The sequence below is a fragment of the Rhinopithecus roxellana genome, chromosome 13 (assembly GCF_007565055.1).
Source record: "Rhinopithecus roxellana isolate Shanxi Qingling chromosome 13, ASM756505v1, whole genome shotgun sequence".
Taxonomy (NCBI): domain Eukaryota; kingdom Metazoa; phylum Chordata; class Mammalia; order Primates; family Cercopithecidae; genus Rhinopithecus; species Rhinopithecus roxellana.
In genome coordinates, this window is record NC_044561.1 from 24,946,261 (window position 1) to 24,968,544 (window position 22,284).

Here is a 22,284-nt window from a genome sequence, read left to right on the forward strand (position 1 = left end):
AAGTGGTCCTGTGACCACTTCTAGATGTAGCTGAGCTTCATCTAGACCCCTGGTCTTGAGTCTCAGGGGCAACTCCTCTGGGACTCTCTTACCCCGTCCAGCCTCGCCCATCAAAATGCACGCTGTCCTGGCAGGCTGGAAGAGGGTAGTGAGGTGGTAAATGAGCGGGAGGACTTTCCGGGGCAGTGGGTTCCCAGCTCCCACATGCCCCTCAGTGGGGCCCTGTGCCCTAGAGTACACCAAGATGAAGACTGCAGATCACTTCTGGACCGATCCCTCGGCTGACGAACTTGTCCAGAGGCACCGCATCCACAGCTCCCATGTGCGGCAGGACTCGCCCACCAAGCGTCCCGCGCTCTGTGTGAGTGGGGTGGACAGTGGGGCTGTGGGAGGGACCTTGCATGGGGGTAGGAAACAGGGTAGGAGCCCTCAAGGTCACCTCAGGCCTCATCCCTCTGTCTCCCTTCATGCTCTGCCAGATCCAGAAGAGGCATTCCAGTGGCAGTATGGACGACCGGCCATCCCTCTCTGCCCGCGATTATGTGGAGTCCCTGCATCAGAACTCCCGTGCCACCCTGCTCTATGGCAAAAACAACGTTCTGGTTCAGCCGGTGAGAGGTTATCTTGGGCCCAGATCTTGCACTGAGGGTCTCACTCCAGGTTATGGAGGAAGAGGCCTCTCTGGCTCCAGGTTGCCAATCCATTCATCCATTTATCCACTCACCCATGCACATATCCATCCGCCCAACATTCATTCATGCGTCAGTCTATACGTACATCCCCCCATCCTTACATCCATCCATCCATCCACCCATTGTTACATCCATCCATCCACCCATTGTCACATCCATCCATACACCCATCTTTTTTATTTTTGAGATAGAGTCTCGCTCTGTCGCCCAGTCTGGAGTGCAGTGGCACGATCTCAGCTCACTGCAAGCTCTGCCTCCCGAGTTCACGCCATTTTCCTGCCTCAGCCTCCCGAGTAGCTGGGACTACAGGCGCCTGCCACCTCGCCCAGCTAATTTTTTGTATATTTAGTGGAGACGGGGTTTCACCATATTACCCAGGATGGTCTCGATCTCCTGACCTCGTGATCCACCCGCCTCGGCCTCCCAAAGTGCTGGGATTACAGGCATGAGCCACCACGCCCGGCCAATCCACCCATCTTTACATTCATTTATCCACCCATCTTACATCCATCCATCCATCCATTCATCCATTTGTCCATTTATTTTCCCGTCCATCTCTTCACTCACCTGCATACTCAGGCTTCTATCCATCTGTTCACTCTTGTTCTCACTCATTGATTCAGCAAACATTTCCATGGACCTGCTATGTGCTAGGTGCATATGGTGTCAAGATCTTCATTCTCATGACCAATATTTCTTGATGCTTCCCTATGTGTCAGGCACTGTGCAAAATGTTTTCAACTGTATTAACTCTTAAACCTCCCAACGACCCTTTGAGGCATGTACCATTATTTCAGGCCTCAGTATTATCAGATGGTAATACTGAGGGCTATACAGGTGAAGTAAGGTGCAGACAGTTATTATGTGAATTCAGGCCAGCTGGTGCCAGAGTCAGTACCATCACTCAGTCACCTTCTCTGCCCCATCACAAGGCTAGGCTGCAGGGATGGGTGGTAGATGAGGCATATATAGTTCCTGCCTTCATGCAGCGTCCCCTTTGGCTGTATCCTCCCTAGGGCCATTTGGTTGCATGGTCATTGTGGTGTTTGGGCTCTCAGCAGGAGGAAGCAAAGGGAAAACCATCAGCCACTCCATTCTCTGTAGTCAGTTTTAATCACTGAGTGACCTTGAGCAAGTCACTTTTCCCTCTGAGCCTCCATATCTGCATCACAATGGGTATAAAATCCCATTGCTGCAAATCTAAGAAGCCACTAATTTAAGATACACCGTTTTCTTTTTTTTTTGTTTTCAGACGGAGTCTCACTCTGTCGCCCAGGCTGGAGTGTAATGGCACGATCTCGGCTGACTGCAAGCTCCACCTCCCGGGTTCACGCCTTTCTCCTGCCTCAGCCTCCCACGTAACTGGGACTACAGGCACCCGCCACCACGCCCGGCTAATTTGTTATATTTTTAGTAGAGACGGGGTTTCACCGTGTTAGCCGGGATGGTATCCATCTCCTGACCTCGTGATCCGCCCACCTTCACCTCCCAAAGTGCTGGGATTACAGGTGTGAGCCACTGGGCCCAGCCTAAGATACACCGTTTCTTAACGTAATCTAAACAAATTAAAAATGTTATTTAGAGGGCCGAGTGTGGTGGCTCATGCCAGTAATCCCAGCACTTTGGAAGGCTGAGGCAGGAGGATCACAAGTTCAGGAGTCCAAGACCAGCTTGGCCAATGTGGTGAAACCCTGTCTCTACTAAAAATAGAAAAAAATAGCTGGGTGTGGTGGCACGTGCCTGTAGTCCCAGCTACTTGGGAGACTGAGGCAGAATTGCTTGAACCCAGGAGGTGGAGGTTGCAGTGAGTCGAGATTGCACCATTGCACTCCAGACTGGGAAACAGAGCGAGACTCTGTCTCAAAAAAAAAAAAAAAAAAAAGCTATTTAGATTATTATATACAGTGTTTTTGTTTTGTTTTGTTTTGTTTTGCTACTTAAAAAATTTAGCTTATGCTTTTTGAAAGAGGTCTTTGAAACTTACATGGATGTAGTTTTGTTTTTTAATCTATATCACTTTTATAAGTAACACACAGGGAAAATGCCATTGAAATAAGATATTCTTCAAACTTCTTCCAGTTCAGAGTTCCATCCTCTGTATCACTTTTCGACTTAGTCATCAGTGCCCTCATTTTTCCACACATTGTTTTCTGTTCCATCAAGAGGAGGAGTTAACAATCATCTGCGCCTCTACTTGTTTTTGCAAATAAAGTTTTATTGGGATACAGCTACAGCCTATGACTGCTTTCAGGCCTTGCTGGCAGAGTTGAGTGGTTGCAGCTGAGCTTGTATAGCTTACAAATCCAAAAAATATTTCCTATTTGTCCCTTTACACAAAAAGTTTGGTGGTCCCTGATCCAGGAGCACAGGAAGTGCAGCATTTCTTACAAGAATGTCCACTCTCATCTCGGGGATGTTTTTTGTTTTTTGTCTTTTTTGTTTTTTGTTTTTTTTTTTGAGACAAGGTCTCACTGTCACCCAGGCTGGAGTGCAGTGGTGTGATCATGGCTCACTGTAGCCTCAAACTCCTGGGCTCAAGCAAGCCTCCCACCTCAGCCTCCTGAGCAGCTGGGACTATAGGTGTGTACCACCATGCCTGGCTAATTTTTAAGTTTTTTTTGTAGAGATGGGGTCTTGCTACATTGTCCAGGCTAATGTAAAACTCCTGGGCTCAGGTAATTGTCCCACCTCAGCCTCCCAAACCTCTGGGATTGCAGGCGTGAGCCACTGCACCCAGGCTGTGATGGTTCTTAAGTCCTGTAAAGTGTTTGGTTGTTGCTTTACAAGAAAATCTTGGCTGGGCGCAGTGGCTCATGCCTGTAATCCTAGGACTTTGGGAGGTCAAGGCAGGTGGATCACCTGAGATCAGGAGATTGAGACCAGCCTGGCCAACATGGTGAAACCCCATCTCTACTAAAAAAAAATACAAAAATTGGCCGGGCGTGGTGGCAGGTGCCTGTAATCCCAGCTACTTGGGAGGTTGAGGCAAAAGAATCACTTGAACCTGGGAAGCAGATGTTGCAGTGAGCCGAAATCGCACCACTGCCCTCCAGTCTTGGCAACAGAGCAAGACTCCATCTCAAAAAAAAAAAAAAAAAGAAGAAGAAAGACAATCTGGACTTGTGGGCTTCCCTGCAGGGATGAATACGTGCCTGCCTTGCCAGCATCACGCAGGCACTCTACTGCTCCATTCCTAGCCTTCACATGTGCACAGTAGGTTTTCCATTCAAAGATGAATCGCAGTCAAATCTTTTTGAAGACATTTAAAATAGCACCTACATTCCACATGTGCAATAACAACCGTGTCCAAAACTTAATTGAAATGACGACGCTTTGAACGGCTGTTCAGTCAGGCAGGACAGCCACGTCACAGTTATGATTAGAAGACCCACCCCCATTTCAGGTACATGAAAACGTGAACAATCAAGATGCGTGTCTTTGGATTGATGAAATACTGCACTGCTCCTCCCTTGGGGTTGTAAGTGCGTGGGTTAAATCAAGACAGTGTGTGTGAAGGCTGAGCCGTGCTCAGGACACATTTGGTGCTCAGTAAATGTTGGGGTGAATTTGGTGGGGGGATGGTGACATCGCCCTCCCCACACACCCACCTGGGATAAAACAAAGCCGGTGAGAATTCCTGTAGGTAAATCTAGGGGAGAAAAGGGACCGGCTACTGGGCGGGAGTGTAGCGGGGGTCTTTGGGAGGAGGTTTCTGAGTATTGTCTCTGGGAAGGGCCCTAGAGCCCAGCTGCCATCTGTTTCTCCCTTAAGCCTGGCCAAGATAAATGCCTTCTGTTTTGAAAAGCATGATTTTCAGTGGGGCAGGGCCTCCTTCCTGGCTCTGAAGGAACCTGGGGTCAGGGACCCTCGAGATCAGAAGGAAGTCAGAGTGTGAAAGTGATGGGAGTGGGAGGCTTTTACAGCTGGATGATGTAGAACCCATCCTGGGAGGTTGGCTGCAAATGGCTTTACTTAGCAAGGCCACCTGGAAGGAGGCTTTAGAGTCTTCCACGTGGCCAGGGCCTTGAAGGGATTAACCCAACCTCTTAGTTCCGATTATGTGTTCTTGAGTCAAATGGGCCAGGGCCTATGTCCACAGTGACTCCAGCACCACGGCCAGACCTGAGTCCTCCTCTCTCTGCAGAGGGACGACATGGAGGCTGTGCCAGGGTACCTGTCCCTGCACCAGACGGCTGACGTCATGACCTTGAAGTGGACCCCCAACCAGCTGATGAACGGGTCTGTGGGGGACCTGGACTATGAGAAGAGGTAGGGCACTGCGTCTGCTGTGTGTCCCTTGGGTCCTTCCACTCCCCTTGGCACAAGGAAGTTCCTCCCCGGGAGAGGGGAGGCTTGTATCCAGCCCCTGCTTCTGCCCACTCTTCTGCCTTCTTGTTAGGGTCACTTGGCTCAGCCTCCCTGCAGCTGTGGCCTCCTGGGAAACTCAAAGGCTCGAGAGGATCTGGAAACCAACTGGAAGAGTCTTAGGGCATGGGAGTTGGCAATGCCCTGGACAAAACCATCCAGAGGGAGAAATCTTTACAGAGATCTCCTAAGCCTACAAATGGCAAATATTCTTCAGTCTCTGTCCTTCTTCTCGATCACTCAATAAAAAGGGAAGGCAGGAGGTACTAGTAGGCATCTGGTCCAGGGCTACATCTGCCATGAAATCCTGTGATTTATAAGGCCCAGCAAAGGCTTTCAAGTCACACTTGAAAGGAATGCAGGGACAGGGGATTTCCTGCTGCAGTGCCTGGATTTCAGCCCAATTAGGGAAGACTTTAGGAGGAACAAATAAAGCCATGGTGCAGAGGTGTGGCTGGTTCAAATATTTCAGCTTGAGGAGGCTTGGCTGCTGGTGAGGAGGAGAAGCAGTGGTTTTTCCTGCTCCAAGTCCAGTCGAATCTTATTTTTATGTTACATTTTATTGCTTTCCTAAAAAAATATTTTACAATTAAGAATTTTTAACCTAAAGATAGACAGAACTCAGGTACTCATCACCCTGCCCTCATGGCCATGAGCCCATTTCCTCCTTCCAGAATAATATTATTCTGGGCCAGGTGCGGTGGCTCACACCTGTAATCCCAACACTTCGGGAGGCTGAGGCAGGTAGATCATGAGGTCAGGAGTTCAAGAGCAGCCTGGCCAACATGGTGAAACCCCATCTCTACTAAAAATACAAAAATTAGCTGGGCATGGTGGCGCATGCCTGTAATCCCAGCTACTCAGAGGAGGGTGAGGCAGGAGAATTGTTTGAAACCAGGAGGCAGAGGTTGCAGTGAGCTGAGATCGCATCATTGCACTCCAGCCTGTGCAACAGAGCGAGACTCTGTCTTAAAAAATATATATATATGCGCCTGGCATGGTGGCTCACACCTGTAAACTCAGCACTTTGGGAGGTGGAGGCGGACGGATCACGAGGTCAGGAGATCAAGACCATCCTGGCTAACACAGTGAAACCCTGTCTCTACCAAAAATACAAAAAATTAGCCAGGCGTGGTGACAGACGCCTGTAGTCCTAGCTACTCCAGAGGCTGAGACAGGAGAATGTCATGAACCTGGGAGGCGGAGCTTGCAGTGAGCCGAGATCATGCCACTGCACTCCAGCCTGGGCGACAGAGCAAGACTCCATCTCAAAATAAATAAATAAATAAAATATATATATATTATTCTGAAGCAACATGCAGACATGATATGATTTCATCTGAAATATTTTAATGTATATCTCAAAAAATAAGGACTCTTCAAGAAACATCAGGCCTTGTACTGATGAAAAGTGTTCTCTAGGCCGGACGTGGTGGCTCATGTCTGTAATCCCAGCATTTTGGGAGGCTGAGGTGGATATATCATGAGGTCAGGAGTTCAAGACCAGCCTGGCCAACAGCGTGAAACCCTGTATCTACTAAAAATACAAAACTTAGCTGGGCATGGTGGCAGGCACCTGTAATCCCAGTTACTCGGGGGACTGAGGCAGAAAATTGCTTGAACCCGGGAGGCAGAGGTTGCAATGAGCCGAGATCGCGCCACTGCACTCCAACCTGGATGACAAAGCGAGACTCCGTCTCAAAAAAAAAAAAAAAAAAAAAAAAAGAATGTTTTCTAAGCTGGTAAGCTGGTCGTTTATTGTGTAGGAGTCACCATCTGTCCTCAGAGCTGGTCAGTGGACAGGACAATTGGTCCTGTGCTAGGCACAATAATTCAGCTCCAGCCAGACCCTGCAGTCTCTCACTCTCTCTTTTTAAACACTTTAATTTTATTTATTCGTATTTTATCTTATTTATTTATTCGTTTTTTTGAGACACTGTCTCGCTCTGTTGCCCAGGCTGGAATGCAGTGATACGATCTTGGCTCACTGCAACCTCCGCCTCCTGGGTTCAAGCGATTCTCCCACCTCAGCCTCCCAAGTAGCTGGGATTACAAGGACTTGCCACCACACCCAGCTAATTTTTGTATTTTCAGTAGAGACGGGTTTTCATCGTGTTGGCCAGGCTGGTCTCAATCTTATCTTAAGTGATCTGCCCGTCTCGGCCACCTCACAAGGTTATTTTAATTTATTTTTTTAATTTCTATTTTATTTTATATAGAGATGGTGTCTCATTTTGTCGCCCAGGCTGGTCTTGAACTTCTGGCTTCAAGCAAGCCTCCCACCTCGGCCTCCCAGACTCTAGAGTTTCTAATCAGAAGACCATCAAGGAAGAATAGGGGAGGGGTCCCAGGGTGCTCTGGGCTCGGAACCTCGTCTTAGCCTGTTTATCTTAAACCTTGGTCTAAAACTTTCTTTTTTCCCGCTGAGTCCAGATCACACAAGCCCTGAATCTCCTTTGTAGCATTTAGAAGACTGTGACTACACAGTTGATCTGTGGCTGTATACCTACCATCTTGCCCTCAAGAGTTCAGTGCCTTAAAGGCAAGAGTCCTGTCTTGTTCGCATATTATCCCAAGCACCTACCACAGCTTGTAGCACATAGTAGGTGCTCACATCAGCCTTGTGAAATGAACCAGGGAAGTCAGGGGACCTGGATTCATACACTGGATGTTTACTGAGCACCTACTCTGTGCCAGCCACTGTACTAGATGCAAGGGAGACAGCAGTTGTAGAAAAGGAGGGGAAAATCTTTACCTTCTCAGAGCTTACATTCTACTGGAAGTCAATGAATGGGCAAGGAGATGGATGGACATATGCTATGGTACCAAGCCTTTGCTCCACTCTCACCTTGCTGGATGACCTGGGGTACCTCACTTCACCTCAGTGAGCCTCAGGGTTCCCTTTTTATCAAGTGGAGAAGTAGGATGAGACAGTCTCCTTAGAATTGAAGGCATTCCCAGAGGATCTTCAGGGGCTTCTCAAACCTTGAAGCATCTTGCACCCAACATCAAAGCTTTAACTGCACGAGGACCCTGTTTGTTGCTTGTACTTGAGCCCAGGGTTGTGTGGGCCAGAAACCTGATGCTAGTGTTTTGGGAAAAGCATTGGCTCCGATGATTGCCAAGCCCCACCCCAGCGCAGATCATCGGGGACCCGTGTTTCTGCATCATCTTTCCGTGTTGGTGAACAGGGACCTCGTAGGCACTTGATACTGAGTTCTGGCTGAATCAGAACTTCTAAGGTCACTGCCTAGGAGCTGGGGTGTCTCTGCCTAGGAGCTGGGGTGTCTCTGTGAACTCCTGTCTGTCCTTGTTATTCTCGCCAGAACCTGAGGCTCAATGGAAAATAAATGGCAGGAGTCAGAAATATGAAGGTTGGTGTATGGGGAAGGGGTTTGCCCCAGGAGCTCCAGCATCCCTTGGGGGACCAAGAAGCAATGAACTGGGGTGGTTTTTGTCTGAGCTTATGCAGGAGCCTCTTTTTTTTTTTTTTTGAGACGGAGTTTTGGTCTTGTGGCCCAGGCTGGAGTGCAATGGCGTGATCTCAGCTCACTGCAACCTCTGCCTCCCAGGTTCAACAATTCTCCTGCCTCAGCCTCCCGAGTAACTGGGATTACAGGCATGTGCCACCACGCCTGGCTAATTTTGTATTTTTAGTAGAGACAGGGGTTTCTCCATGTTGGTCAAGCTGGTCTCGAACCCCTGACCTCAGGTGATCCATCCATCCTTGGCCTCCCAAAGTGTTGGGATTACAGGCGTGAGCCACCGTGCCTAGCCGGAGCTCTTTTTTCTTTTCACAGTCAACCTCACTCCTGCACAGCCACGATCCTCACTCACTAGCTGGGTATCCCAGTATTACAGGGAAAATGTCACCAAAAAGCTGGATATTGGGGTTCTGGAGTCAGGCTGGACTTGCCTCCGATCTCAGCCCTACTGTGTGGAGCAGCAGTGGAACTTTCCTGTGCTGCTGGTAGGACAACCAATTTGCAGACCAGTTTGGCAGTTTCTTGTAACATCCCCTTATCATGTGACCCAGCAATTCCGCTCATAGGGATCTACCCAAGAGAAATGAAAACTTAGACCCACACAAAAACTTACACACAAATGCTTATAACAGCATTATTCATAATAACCCCAGACTGAAAGCAAGCCAAATGCCCATCAACTGAAGAATGGATGTAGACATCTGTGGTCCGTCCATGCAACAGGATATTACTTGTCTATAAAAAGGGATAAATCACCAGTGGACATTACAACATGGACAAACCTCAAAAGCCTTATATCACGTGAAAGAAGCCAGCCATGAAGGGCACATGTTGTAGGATTCCATTTAGATGGAATGTCCAGAAAAAGGCACATCTGTGGAGTCAGAAAGCAGACTGTTGGTTGCCTAGGGCTGTGGGCAGGAAGGAAGATTGACCACAAACAGGCAACAGGAACCTTTTGGGGGTGGTAAAAATGTTCTAAAACTGGCTTGTGATGATGGTTGCCCAAATCTGTATATTTACTCATCAAACTGTACACTTACAGTGAGTAAATTCTATGGTGTGTGAATTATACCTCAGTAAAGCTGCTAAAACATGCAAAAGAAAACCAGAAACAGCCCTTGCTCCTTCCTAGCTATGCGGCCTGGGACAATCAGCTCCACTTCTTTGAGCCTCAGATTATTTATCTGTAAGATGGGAATGTAGTAAGGGAACCTCTGAATAAGCATATAGGGAGAATTTATGTAACAGAAGTGCATGGAAAACCCTTAGCTGGGAGCCTGGCACCTGGATAGGGCTCTCAGTCATGGGGGCTGTTGGTGTCATTTTCATGGATCCAAAGAGACTATGGCCACAGAGCTCCTCCTTGCTGATGGCTGGTGGTGGCTTTGTTCACTGGGCATTTCCAGTGCTCAGCATTCACTATGCACTGTGCACATTCTCTGAGCATCACAGAGAAGCAAACAAAACAGAGCCCTTCTGCAGGTGTTCAGCACCCTTTGGGGAATCAGAGGAGAGGACAGGTGGTTGCAACCCAGCGTGATGGACACACAGGGCTGTAGGAGCCCAGGAAGGACACCCTGACTAGACTGGGTATGGGAGGGGCTCAACAGAGGCTGCTACCCTTGTGTCCTCCAGTCTTCGAAGGACATTTACTTCCGTGAACTCTGGTAAGGCTGATTCTGGTACAGGCCAGGGCAAGAAGGGCTTTCAAAGAGAAAAGGTCCCCAGCAGTGTGACTTGAGGGTTTTTCTGAGCCTATTCCACTTTTTTCATTTCACAGCTAGGGAAACTGAGGGCCAGAAACGGAGGTAGGAACTGGCTAAGGTCTCTGGTGGAAGTGGGATTTGAACGCTGCTGACTTTGAAGCCTGTGTTAGTTTGGGTCCTCCAAGAAGCGGGCACCAAGACAGTATTGGACCAGCAGAGATTTATTGGGGACACACCTGTGCAGGTTAAGGGAGGGGCAGGAGCAGACAGGGAGAGCCTTTAGACCGCCATGCAGGGAGGAAGAGGAAGAAGGAAGGAAGGTCAGGCAGAAGGAATCTGAGACACAGCACGGCTCTAAGAACGTTTGGCCAGGTCAGTTGGAAGTCTCCAGTGGACTGTTGACTGTTGGAGGAGTTCCTTGTCTCGCAGGAACGAGTGGCACTAGTACTCCGGCATGCTAGGTCCTGGCTGGGAGCAGCCTAAGGGAAGCATGGCTTCGATGCAAATGTGGTGATAGATCCAGGGGGTGCCTTCTGAAGTTAATCAGCTCTGCTCCCCTCAGCAAGGTCTTCTGAAGGAGATCTGAGTGGTGCATTTCCATGGCCACCACAAAACCCAAGTTCCTGTGACCTCCACCTCCCAGTGTGTTCTGATGAGAAAAGCTATTTGTTTCAGGACAGCAGCAAGGTTTTGAGCTGGAAATGGAAACACTTAAATACATAATCATAGGGACAACTTCCCAGGTATGCACTTGTTAATGTATCATTTCTGTGCTGAGCCCTTCAAATACGTGATTCTATTTAATCCTCACAGCAACACAATGGGATGGGTGTTATTCTAGTCCCCATTTTATAGATGAGGAAACTGAGGCTCAGAGAAACCCTCAAGTCACACTGCTGGGGACCTGTGAAGCTACTGAGTGGCATTCTAACTCCTGCACATGGATACATAGTGGCCTGGAGTTAGGATGTGTTTTAGTCAAGACTCCTAGACGCCAGTTAGAGAAAACCAGATTCAAGCTGACTTAAGCACTGGCCCACACGAACTGAAAACTCCAGGGGCAGTAGCTTCAGGCATGGATGGATCCAGGGACTTGAATGACGGGGACCTGCACTCTTTCCATCTCTTTGCTCTGTCTTCCTGTCTTTTGACGCCATTCTCAGGCATAGTCGCTTCCATCTTCAGACTTCTGCCCTTACCACTACTCTCCAGGCAGAACGAGGCATCTCTTTCCCAGTCATTCAAATGGAAACCTAATAATTGAGTCTCATTGGTTCTGCCAGAGTCAGGAGTCAGTCCTGCACTGAACACTGGCTGGAACAGTGGGACAAGTTGATTGACCAGGGTCAGGTGGGCATTCCTGGAGTCCCAGGGTGGAGAGTGAGTGGGGTCTACCTCACCTCCCATATGGACTGGGGGTAGGGAGGATGGTAACCTCGGAAAATTGGGGTTCTGAGACCAGAAAAACGGGAGATAGAGTCTGGGCAGGATGGGACACAGATGCTGGGGACCTAGTGGGAAGGGTGGAGGAGCTCCTGGGTGTGGTCTGCTGGTGTCTCAGCCCCTCTGCACAATGGGGTAAGCAGAAGTCTTGCAAGCCTGACCCTCCCTCCACTTCCAGCGTCTACTGGGACTATGCCATGACCATCCTGCTTGGAGGAGATTGTCTACCTGCACTGCCACCAGCAAGGTAGGGACTGTGGGGACAGGAAGGGGGCTTTGTGTTCCTCTTGGATCCCCTGCCTGTCTCCACCCCTGCCTATGCATTAGCATTGTATGATAGTGATATGGTGGACACCCCATATTACCTGTGCAACCTTGGGCAAGGGACCGCGCCTCTCTGTGCCTCCGTTTCCCCATCTGTAACATGGGAATTACAACAGGACCCTCTCATGGGGTAGTTATGAGGATGAAATGATGGATGTTAAGGGCTCAGCATGAAATCCACCTATGGCTATGGCATTAGTTGCTGACACTAAGCACTGATAATGCTTAGATGACTCTGCCATCGACCAGCTGTGTGACCTTGGGGGAAGTTACTTAACCTCTCTGAGCTTTGGTTTCATCAATTGTAACATAGGCAATAACAGATAGGACTCTTAGGGATATTGTATTTCAATAAGACAGTGCCTCTAATATGGCTGTGCTTGTACTCAGTAAGTGCTCAATACATGCTAGCCAGAGTCAGCGACTGCCCCGAGGCAGGGGAAGTTGAAGGCTTCCATACAAAAATAGGTCACGTAGATTTGTAAAGGATTCCTGAGGAGCGTAGGGTGCTAGGGGGCATCTTTTTCTTTTGGTGGTTAATGTCAGGAAGGTCAACTTGGTTCTTCTTGACTTTGTCCTGTAGTCCCGTCAGAGGTGGATGGTGGGTGAGATGAGAGAGACTCGGGAGGTAAAAACTGCTCCTGACCTTTGCCCAGGCCTTTCCCAGAGCCTCAGAGCAGGATCCCTGGGTCTGGCTTGGCACCCCTGGGGGATGTGTTTGCAGGAAGGGGCTGTCCCCGTGCCTCATAGTGACTTCCCACTGGGTCTTCTCTGGCTGCTGGTGGCGGCAGTGGACAGCGGCGGGACAGTGGTATTGGTCAGCCAGGACGGGATCCAGAGGCCGCCCTTCCGCTTCCCCAAGGGTGGGCACCTCCTGCAGTTCCTCTCGTGCCTGGAGAATGGGCTGCTCCCGCATGGGCAGTTGGACCCACCCCTGTGGTCCCAGCGGGGTAAGGTGAGTGATCATGGGGACCCAGGGAGGCTGGGGTGGAGACTGGTCACAGAGGGTGGTTGTTTTTCCCTGTGTGCCTTTATGTGACTGTGTGGCCTCATGCGCTCCCCACTGATACCTTCAGCCTAAGCATGTTGTGGGGACAGGTGTGTCCCAAGGATCTTGCTTTGGGACATGTTCTTGCAGGGCAAAGTGTTTCCTAAACTGCGCAAGCGAAGCCCTCAGGGTTCTGCCGAGTCCACATCTTCAGACAAAGACGATGACGAGGCCACAGATTATGTGTTCAGGATCATCTACCCTGGCATGCAGTCGGAATTCGGTGAGCTGCTCTGTCCCGGGCCCCAGGGAGTCACCTGCTAACTGATGCTGAAAATGATTCCAGGTGTTTGAAACTAGAAGATGACAGGTCTGGATTCTGGGGCTAACAGGAGGATCTGGAAACAAAGTTGGTTTCTTGGTAGCCTCAGTTTCCCCCCAAATAAGAACAATAACCACCCTCTACTTGTCTAATAAAGACATTAGGAGAGGTGGCCTGGGGTAATGGCAACGGCATAGGTTCTGGAATCCTGGCTGAACTTGGGCAAGTCATCTCAGCCCTCTGTGCCTCAGTTTCCTCATCTGTAAAATGGGCATGTTCATAGCACCAGTTACATAAGTCATTCTGGGGATTAAACGAGGCAAGGCGGCTGGGTATGGTGGCTCACACCCATAATCCTGGCACTTTGGGAGGCCAAAATTTGGGAGGGAGCACTTTGGATTGCCCGAGCCCAGGAGTTTAAGACCAGCCTGGGCAACATGGCGAAACCCTGTCTCTACAAAAAATACAAAAATTAGCCAGGTGTGGTGGCGTGCATCTGTGGTCCCAGCTATTTGGGAGACTGAGGTGGGAGGATCACCTGAGCCTGGGGAGGTTGAGGCTGCAATAAGCCGTGGTTGTGTTATTGCACTCCAGCCTGGACAACAAAGTGAGGCCCTGTCTCAAAATAAATGAAAATTAAAATATTTTTAAAATGAGATAAGGCATTTCACACATATACAAAACACTCAAATGTTGTTGTAGTTAATATTCTACTTCCCCTTATTATAAAGAGTCAATGAGATGATGAAATATTCATTGTAGAGCCCATGGAGTAAGGCCTTGCACACAGTAGGCCCTCAGTAAGTTGTAGTCAAACTTGACACCAATAGAGGCGAAGCACATGAGATGATGGTGAATGGCAAGCAGGTTGCACGGTGCCTTCGTGACACAGATGCGTAGCAAATGGAAGTTCTTACTGCTAAGAGCGTCATCATTGCGGGGCTATTGGGAGGATTCAGTGAATTAAGATTTGAAAAGTACTTAGAAGAGGGCCTGGCATTTATGAAGCATGGTATGGGTGTCTGTTAAACAAATCAGTATTGAGTGGTAGGCTCTTTCTGTTCACTTCATTTTATTTAACATGCAGCGGCCCTGATGTTCCCATCCGAGGATGATGGCTCTGAGCCTCCCTTTGCTGAAGCAGCCACGTGCTGGGCAGTGAGAGGCTCTTGTGAGAGCAGATGTCCTCCTGGACAAGGCTGGAATCCCTTAAGCGCTACAGAGTGTCCTAAAGTGTTCATGACCATGTCTGTTCCTGCCCTGGATCAGGGCCTCCCAGCTACTCCATGGAACCAGGCACTCAAAATCCTGACCAGACACCAAGGCTCTTGTGGGCCCCAAGACTGAAAAGGCTCCATGTATGAGGGTGAAATCCCCTGGGATGCTGAGCCAGCTTCTGTCCTGTTGCCTGAGAACCTGGGCTTCCCACCCCTGTGAAGACCAACATTCATTAAGAGTTCCACTCGAGAGCCAGTTATCAGAGAGGGCTAGATCCCCTGTAGTTGCCTTCCCAGGAAACTCCACAGCTTCTCATCCAACAGGCAATGTGCACACTCCCGCTGGGAGCTAGGCAGAGTGCTGGGTGTTTAGTTTATTTGGAGATTCTCCATGTCATCCTCCTGTGGCTTGATAAAGGCCAGTGGAACAGACACTGGCTGTGCTCACCCACAACCTCAGCATTTCCCATTCTGTGCATGCTGTTCAGCTACCAGCCGCAGCTCTCTGTCTCAGTATCTCTTTGCCTGAGGATTTTCTCTGACCACAAGAGTCCCTTCTGGCCAGGGATGGGGCATATTGGAAGCATCAGAGAACCAGTGCCTCCCTGGAGCAGCCCTCAGCTCATGGCTGATAGGAGTTAGTGTATCAATGTCCCAGCTCCCTCTCCCTTTGTGAGGCAAACTCTGACATACATGTTCTGCATAGACTCCTAGAACTTCCATGGGAGATTAAGCGTAGTTACCTCTATTGGTAACTTGCTTGGCGACTAACCCTTTACTCCCTCCCCTTTTCTTCCTTTGTCTCAGTTTGCCCCTCCCTTACTGATGTGCCTTTGGAACTTGCACTTGGATCCTTGTCTGCCCTTGAGGAAACACCCAACTAATTCAGTTTATCTAGAATTGGACATCTGAGCCTTAGCATTACTGTCATTTGGGATGGAAAAATTCTTTGTTATAGGAGGTGGTCCTGTGCATTGTGGAATGTTGAGCACCCACTAGATGCCAAGTAGCAAACTTACTTTGCTCTAAGTTGTGACAACCAGATATGTCTCTAGGCATTGCCAGGTGTCCTCTGAAGGGTGGCAAAATTGCCCCTGGTTGAGAACCATTGGTTTAGAGAAAAGAATGCATCACTGTATTCAGCTCTGCCACTGCAGTGTGGTTAAGTGACCTGTCCTCCGCAGACCTCACTTCCTTCTCTGTAGAGTGGGGTAACAGCACTCCCCACCAGCATCATATTCTGAGGAATCAGCAAGATCATTCCTAAAACACCTGGTGACCTGACCTGGGGCCTGACGCTTGGCAGATGCTCAGTAAGCAATAGCAGGTATCATGTCTTGAGTGCCACTGTGTGCCAGGCCCACTTCTGTCCGTTGTCCCGCTTATCTTAATTCATTCCATCCTCACCATAGCCCTCCCAGGTTGTCATCACCATCCCCCATTTTGCAAGGAGGAAACTGATTCCCAGAAGGGTTAAGCGACCAGTCCAGGATCACATAGCTAATTCTTGTCATGGCTGGGATTTGAACGCAGGAGGTCTCGCTCCAGAGCCTGTGCCTCTAACCACCACTCCATGCACATCGTTTTGACTGGCAGGGGGCAGGCATTGTGGTTTCACTGCCTTCATTCTCAAGGTCAGCTTCAACCCACATGGAAATGGCAACCGCATCCTTGGTTGATTTTCTGGGGCTTGAGCCTCACAGGCTTAACAAAAACAGTCATCTTACAGTTTCCATCTGTGACGGGTTTCTGTCTGTGAGAGGTATGAAGTTCTTTCTGAAAGAGGGCCTAAATCAGAAGTCAACAAACCCCTTTTCATGGGCCAAATTCGGCCCACTCACCTGTTTTTGTAAATAAAGATTATATATAATCTCGCTCTGTTGCCCAGGCTGGAGTACAGTGGTGCAATCATGGCTCACTGCAGCCTCGACCTCCTGGGCTCAATTGATCCTCCCACCTCAGCCTCCTGGGTAGCTGGAATCACAGGCACAAGCCACCATACCTGGCTACATTTTTTTTGATTTTTTGTAGAGATGGGGTTTTGCCATGTTGCCCAGGCTGGGCTTGGAACTCCTGGGCCCAAGCGACTCATCCGCCTTGGGCTCCCAAAGTCCTGGGATTGCAGGAGTGAGCCACCTCCCAGCCCCTTGATTGTGTTTCTATTGGATAGTGCTGGTCTAGCGTGGGGTTTCTCAGCCTCAGCACTGTTGACATTTAGGGTTGAATAATTCCTTGTGTGGGGATTGCCTTGTGTACGATGTTGAGCAGCATCCCTGACCTCCAGCTACTGGACAACAGTAGCACCTAATTAATCCCCAAGGCGTGAAAACCCAAAGTGTCTCCAAACATCGACAGGATTGCCCAGGTTGAGAACAGATGGTGTGGAGAGAAGTGCCTATGAGAAACCAGCTGAGGTAGAAAGAGTAGGATGACAGTCAAGTCCTCAGGCCAGGCACAGTGGCTCATGCCTGTAATCCCAGCACTTTGGGAGGCTGAGGTGGGAGGATGGCTTGAGCCCAGGAATTCGAGACCAGCCTGGGCAACATGGCGAAACTCCATCTCTACAAAAAATTTTAAAAACATTAGCTGGCCATGCTGGCACGTGCCTGTAGTCCCAGCTACTCAGGAGACTGAGGATGGAGGATCACTTGAGCCTGGGAGATCAGGGCTGCAGTAAGCCACGTTTGTGCCACTGTACATCAGCCTGGATGACAAAACAAGACCCTGCCTCACAATAAAAAAAAAAAAAAAGGTCAAATCCCCTGAGTTGGGGTCTTGGCTCCTCTGCTTATTAGCTGGGTGGTCTTGGGCGTGTTGCTTAAACTCTCCATGACGCAGTTTTCCAATCTGTAAAAGCAATCTGTAAAAGGGGATAATGATAGTACTATACTCAGTAGGGACAGCTGTTGTTAGGGGAAAGAGGAGAGGGACTTCATTCAGTCAAAAAGACTAGATATGTCTGCTACTGCCTGGCAGGGCGTTGGGTGATTAAGTTGTGCCATCATTCTGAGCCTCAGTTTCTTCTTCTGCAAAGTGGAAGAGGGAGGATGCATCCCTCACAGGATCGTGAAGGACAATAACTGGTTTCTTTAGGTTTGCTCAGGTCGCAAACTGCCTGTCTGACACTCAGCACATAGTAGGCACGATATAAAAATCAACATTCTTTCTTCTTTTTTTTTTTTTTTTTGAGACAAAGTCTCGCTCTGTCACCCAGGCTGGAGTGCTGTGGCCGGATCTCAGCTCATTGCAACCTCCGCCTCCCGGGTTCATGCCATTCTCCTGCCTCAGCCTCCCGAGTAGCTGGGACTACAGGCGGCCGCCACCTTGCCCGGCTAGTTTTTTGTAGCTTTTAGTAGAGACAGGGTTTCACCGTGTTAGCCAGGATGGTCTCGATCTCCTGACCTCGTGATCCGCCCGTCTCGGCCTCCCAAAGTGCTGGGATTACAGGCTTGAGCCACCGCGCCTGGCCCATTCTTTCTTCTAATTGAACACAGTATATGTGGGAGCTGTGTGGAGCCAGGGAGGGGGAGGTTTGGAGCCCCCAGAAACTGACTCTTCCAGCTGTCTCAGTGTCCTGAGGTGGCTCCGAACCCCCACCTCACTGGTTCTTTCTGTTTTATATCTCAAGTTGCCCCCGACCTCTTGGGCAGCACTTCCTCCATCTCTGTGGGCCCTGCCTGGATGATGGTTCCTGCAGGCCAGTCCATGCTGGTGGTGGCCAGAGGGAGTCAGTGGGAGCGAGCCAGATGGGACGCTACTCTCCCCACGCCGAGCCTGAAGGAGCAGCCCCCCAGTAATGTCTGGGATCTCCCCTTCCCTGGGGGCTGGGTGCCAGCCACCTCTGCCATGTTGTCATTTGAGTCCTGGTCCCAAGGGAGATGGAGGCAGGAAGGGAGATGGAGGCAGAGAGATTGATGCCCTCCTGCTGTCTAGCCTCCACCCTATGGAAGGCAGCTTGCAGTATTGTAGGTTCAGTAGCAAAGGGATCAATTGGTGTTATCTGTGTGGATGCGAGTGTGAGAGGCTGGGATGGAGGAAGGCACGGTTGCATGCTTGGGCTAAACTGGTCAGTGCACTCCTGAGATTGGCTAAGAACTGGGGCTATTTTTCTAGAACATTTTACAGGGGCTTACTGGTCTTTCTTGGCTAGCTCATGGGTGAGTCTACATGGGGAAGAATAGTGTAACAAGCCACATTTGGTGGCTGCGAGAACTACATCATATAGGCAGCTTCCTCTTCTGTTAGTGGGTAGGGGCTGACCTTGTCCGCTACGGAGTTCTGATGGCAAGAGGACGAGTTCCACAACTCTCCCTTACCTTGGGGCCCAAGGGAAGAGTCAGGGTATTACCAGCTGTCCTGTGGGGACCATGACATATGGGAGAAAAAGTGTGCCACTCTCTTCACTTCCTACAACAGGGATTAGAAAACTAAGACTTGGCTGGGCGCGGTGGCTCAAGCCTGTAATCCCAGCACTTTGGGAGGCCGAGATGGGCGGATCACAAGGTCAGGAGATCGAGACCATCCTGGCTAACACAGTGAAATCCCATCTCTACTAAAAAATACAAAAAAACTAGCCGGGCGAGGTGGCGGGCGCCTGTAGTCCCAGCTACTCGGGAGGCTGAGGCAGGAGAATGGCGTAAACCCGGGAGGCGGAGCTGGCAGTGAGCTGAGATCCGGCCACTGCACTCCAGCCTGGGCGACAGAGTGAGACTCCGTCTCAGAAAAAAAAAAAAAAAAGAAAAAAAAAGAAAACTAAGACTCATGAGCTAAATTCAGCCCCATTCTGTACCAGCCTATGAGCTAAGAATGGTTTTTCAATTTTTAAATGATCCAAAAAAGCCAAAAGGAGAGTAATATTTTGTGACATGAAAATGATATGACATTCACATTTCACTATTTGTAAATAAAGTTTTATTTATTTTATTAGAATGTGCCCATGCTTCTTTTTTTAACATTTTGTTTATGGCTACTTTTGGACTACAACAACAGAGTCAAGTGCTTATGACAGAGACCAAATGGCTTGCAAACGCTAAAATATTTACTAGCTGTCCTTTTGCAGGAAAAGTTTATGGATCCCTGTTTTAAGGAAAGTAAAGCTTTTGCGTCTGTCTAGGAGTACCAAGAGGCCAGGAAATTGACTATAGAAATTGTAATGCATAGGTCCCCAGTATGTTTGTTATGTGGCTTTGTAGACACTGCAGTTTTTACGAAGCTGAGAAAGAAAAATAAAGGAAGCTATAAGTGCTGTATCCTGAGAATGACTGGTCAGGAATCACCAGTGTCCACAAGTTGGGAAATCAGAGTCTGTCGAATGTACTTGCTGTATCAAAATTGCTTTAGAAATACAGATTTGAGAGCTCTGTCTCCAGGATTTAGTTGAGTAGGCCAGAGTGTGAGGCAGTCATATTGCTTTTTAACAAGCCTCCCACATTATTTTAGGGAGTCGCTAATATATTTAAGACCCACTTGGTGGAGCAGCTTTAGCCTCAGAACCATGGACAGCGCAGGTGCCCTCTTCATCAGCAGGGGCTTCACTGGGTCTCTGGCACTTGGGTGCCCTGCCTCATCTGTTGAGTCAGGCTCTCTTCCATCTCACCCGTGAGGCCTGTCTCTTCTCCAGAATCACCCAGCAGGCTCCCCTCCCCTCCTGCAGCATCCTGTTAGTATGACTAAGTGACAACATGGTGAGGTTTGGCTTCCTGCTCTGGGATTGGGCCTGTTTTCTTGGCTCTTGGCTCTCTGTGTCCTCTTCTTCTCTCTTTGGCTGTCATCAGCTCTGCCCATCTCTCAGGGCCACCATATTTTGGTTGTGGCTTTCATTGGGTCAGGCAGACTCAAGGATGTTCGGGGCTGCTGTTTCCTACTGTCACCTTCAGGGTCTTTTCCTGTCTCTGTGCTGGCTGGGGCGGGTGAACTGCTTGCTCTGGGGTGAGATTTCTGTGACCCACATAGGCTTAAACAGAGTGATTCTTCTGCCCCTCCTTCTATCCACCACAGTGCCCCAGGATCTGATGGATGTCTCCGTGAGCAACCTCCCATCCCTGTGGCAGCCCAGTCCCCGGAAGTCCTCCTGTTCCTCCTGTTCACAGAGTGGCTTGGCTGATGGTGGCTCAACCGATGGCTGCAACCACGAGAGGTATGAGGATCCTGAGCTGCAGGTGGAGGGAGCTGAAGGATGTACCAGAGATCTGTAGATGCCCATATCTTACCCTGCACTGAATTCAGAATGAACATAACCTGTGGACTCAGGCAGATAGAGGTTAAATCCTGGCCATGAAATCCTAGCTGTTAGAGGGTCACTTGTATTAGTCAGGATAAACAAGGTTATGGTGCAGTAACAAACAGTCCTAAAATCTCAGTGGCTTTTTTATAACAAAAGTTTATTTATCATGCATGCTGTGTTTCTATCATGGGTCATCTGGTGCTATTTTTCCCACACTAAAGGGCCTGGGTGATGGAGCAGCTACCATCTTGAATGTTGCCAGTCACAGTGACAGGGAAAGGTAACTCTGCAGAGGTTGGAACCCACAATTAAAAAGGCTCTGCCCAAAAGCAGCACTTGTCATATCCACTCACAGCCCATTGGCCCCATCCACAAGGGGACAGCAAGTGCAGCCCTACCATACACCTAGAAGGCAGAATAATCCCAGAGGTATAATTTAATGACAACCACATCTCAGTTTGCGCCTCCACAGAGTGGAAATTCCAGTTCTTGCTTTATATGGCTGTGGTAAGGACCAGCTCAGGTAATGGTTTAAAGTGGCCAGAATGTGGCACCTGCACATGGTACTGTTCAGTAAATGACACTTCCTGTTTTGTTGTATAAAGTTAAATCTCAACTCATCTCCCGTTTGCCCATAGTTTTGTCTCTTTGAAACTATTCAGCCAGTTCATGAGACTGGTTTTGTTTTCACCTGGTCCGACCTGGCCTGGCCTGAGAGAATGGAACCCTTTTGTCCTTGCGGGGCTTCTGTCCCAGTGGATGGTCCAGTCATCAGCCATAGGATGTAAGGGGTGGGAGTCGGCATCAAATTTTTGAAGTCATCCAACCCCCTGGTTCCTCAGGGTGTGGTCCGGGAACCAACATCAGCACCTGGGCAAATTCTGAGTCTCTCATCCCAAACTTCCTGAATCAGAACCTGTATTTAACACGGTTTCAAGACCATGTGTATACTTTAAAGTTTGAGAAGTGCTAATATTACTGGAGATTCTTTTTTTTTTTTTTTTTTTTTTTTTTTGAGACAGAGTCTCTCTCTGTCGCCCAGGCTAGAGTGCAATGGGGTGATCTCGGCTCACTGCAACCTCCACCTCCCATGTTTAAGCAATTCTCCTGACTTAGCCTCCCAAGTAGCTGGGACTACAGGCACACACCACCATTCCTGGCTAATTTTTGTGTTTTTAGTAGAGATGGGGTTTCACTATGTTGTCCAGGTTGGTCTCGAACTTCTGACCTCAAGTGATCTGCCTGTCCCGGCCTCCCAAAGTGCTGGGATTACAGGCGTGAGCCACTGCACCCGGCCTGGAGATTCTCTTATTGTGCATCAGAATCACCTGGGCTAGGTGGCAAGACATACCAGTTCCTGGACTACTTCCTAGAGGTCCTGACTGAGTAGGTATGTGCGGGACCCAGTAATCCACATGTTGGAGAAACTCCAAGTAACTCTTGGGCTGATGGTCCATGGACCAGTGAGAAAGGCTGCTATAACCCATTGCCCCCTCTCCTGTTGTAGCATCTGCTT

At 49.2% G+C, this 22,284-nt stretch overlaps 1 protein-coding gene across 1 annotated transcript in view; it reads left to right on the forward strand.

Moving 5' to 3' along the window:
* The window catches only part of SGSM1 (small G protein signaling modulator 1), a 119,179-nt gene that overhangs the window by 48,641 nt on the left and 48,254 nt on the right, over positions 1-22,284 (forward strand). Inside the window, 9 exon segments of the mRNA XM_030914273.1 lie at positions 216-361; positions 480-611; positions 4,837-4,961; positions 11,873-11,903; positions 11,905-11,941; positions 12,810-12,973; positions 13,157-13,289; positions 18,174-18,338; positions 20,543-20,681. Of these exon segments, the coding sequence (XP_030770133.1) occupies positions 216-361; positions 480-611; positions 4,837-4,961; positions 11,873-11,903; positions 11,905-11,941; positions 12,810-12,973; positions 13,157-13,289; positions 18,174-18,338; positions 20,543-20,681 (1,072 nt within the window).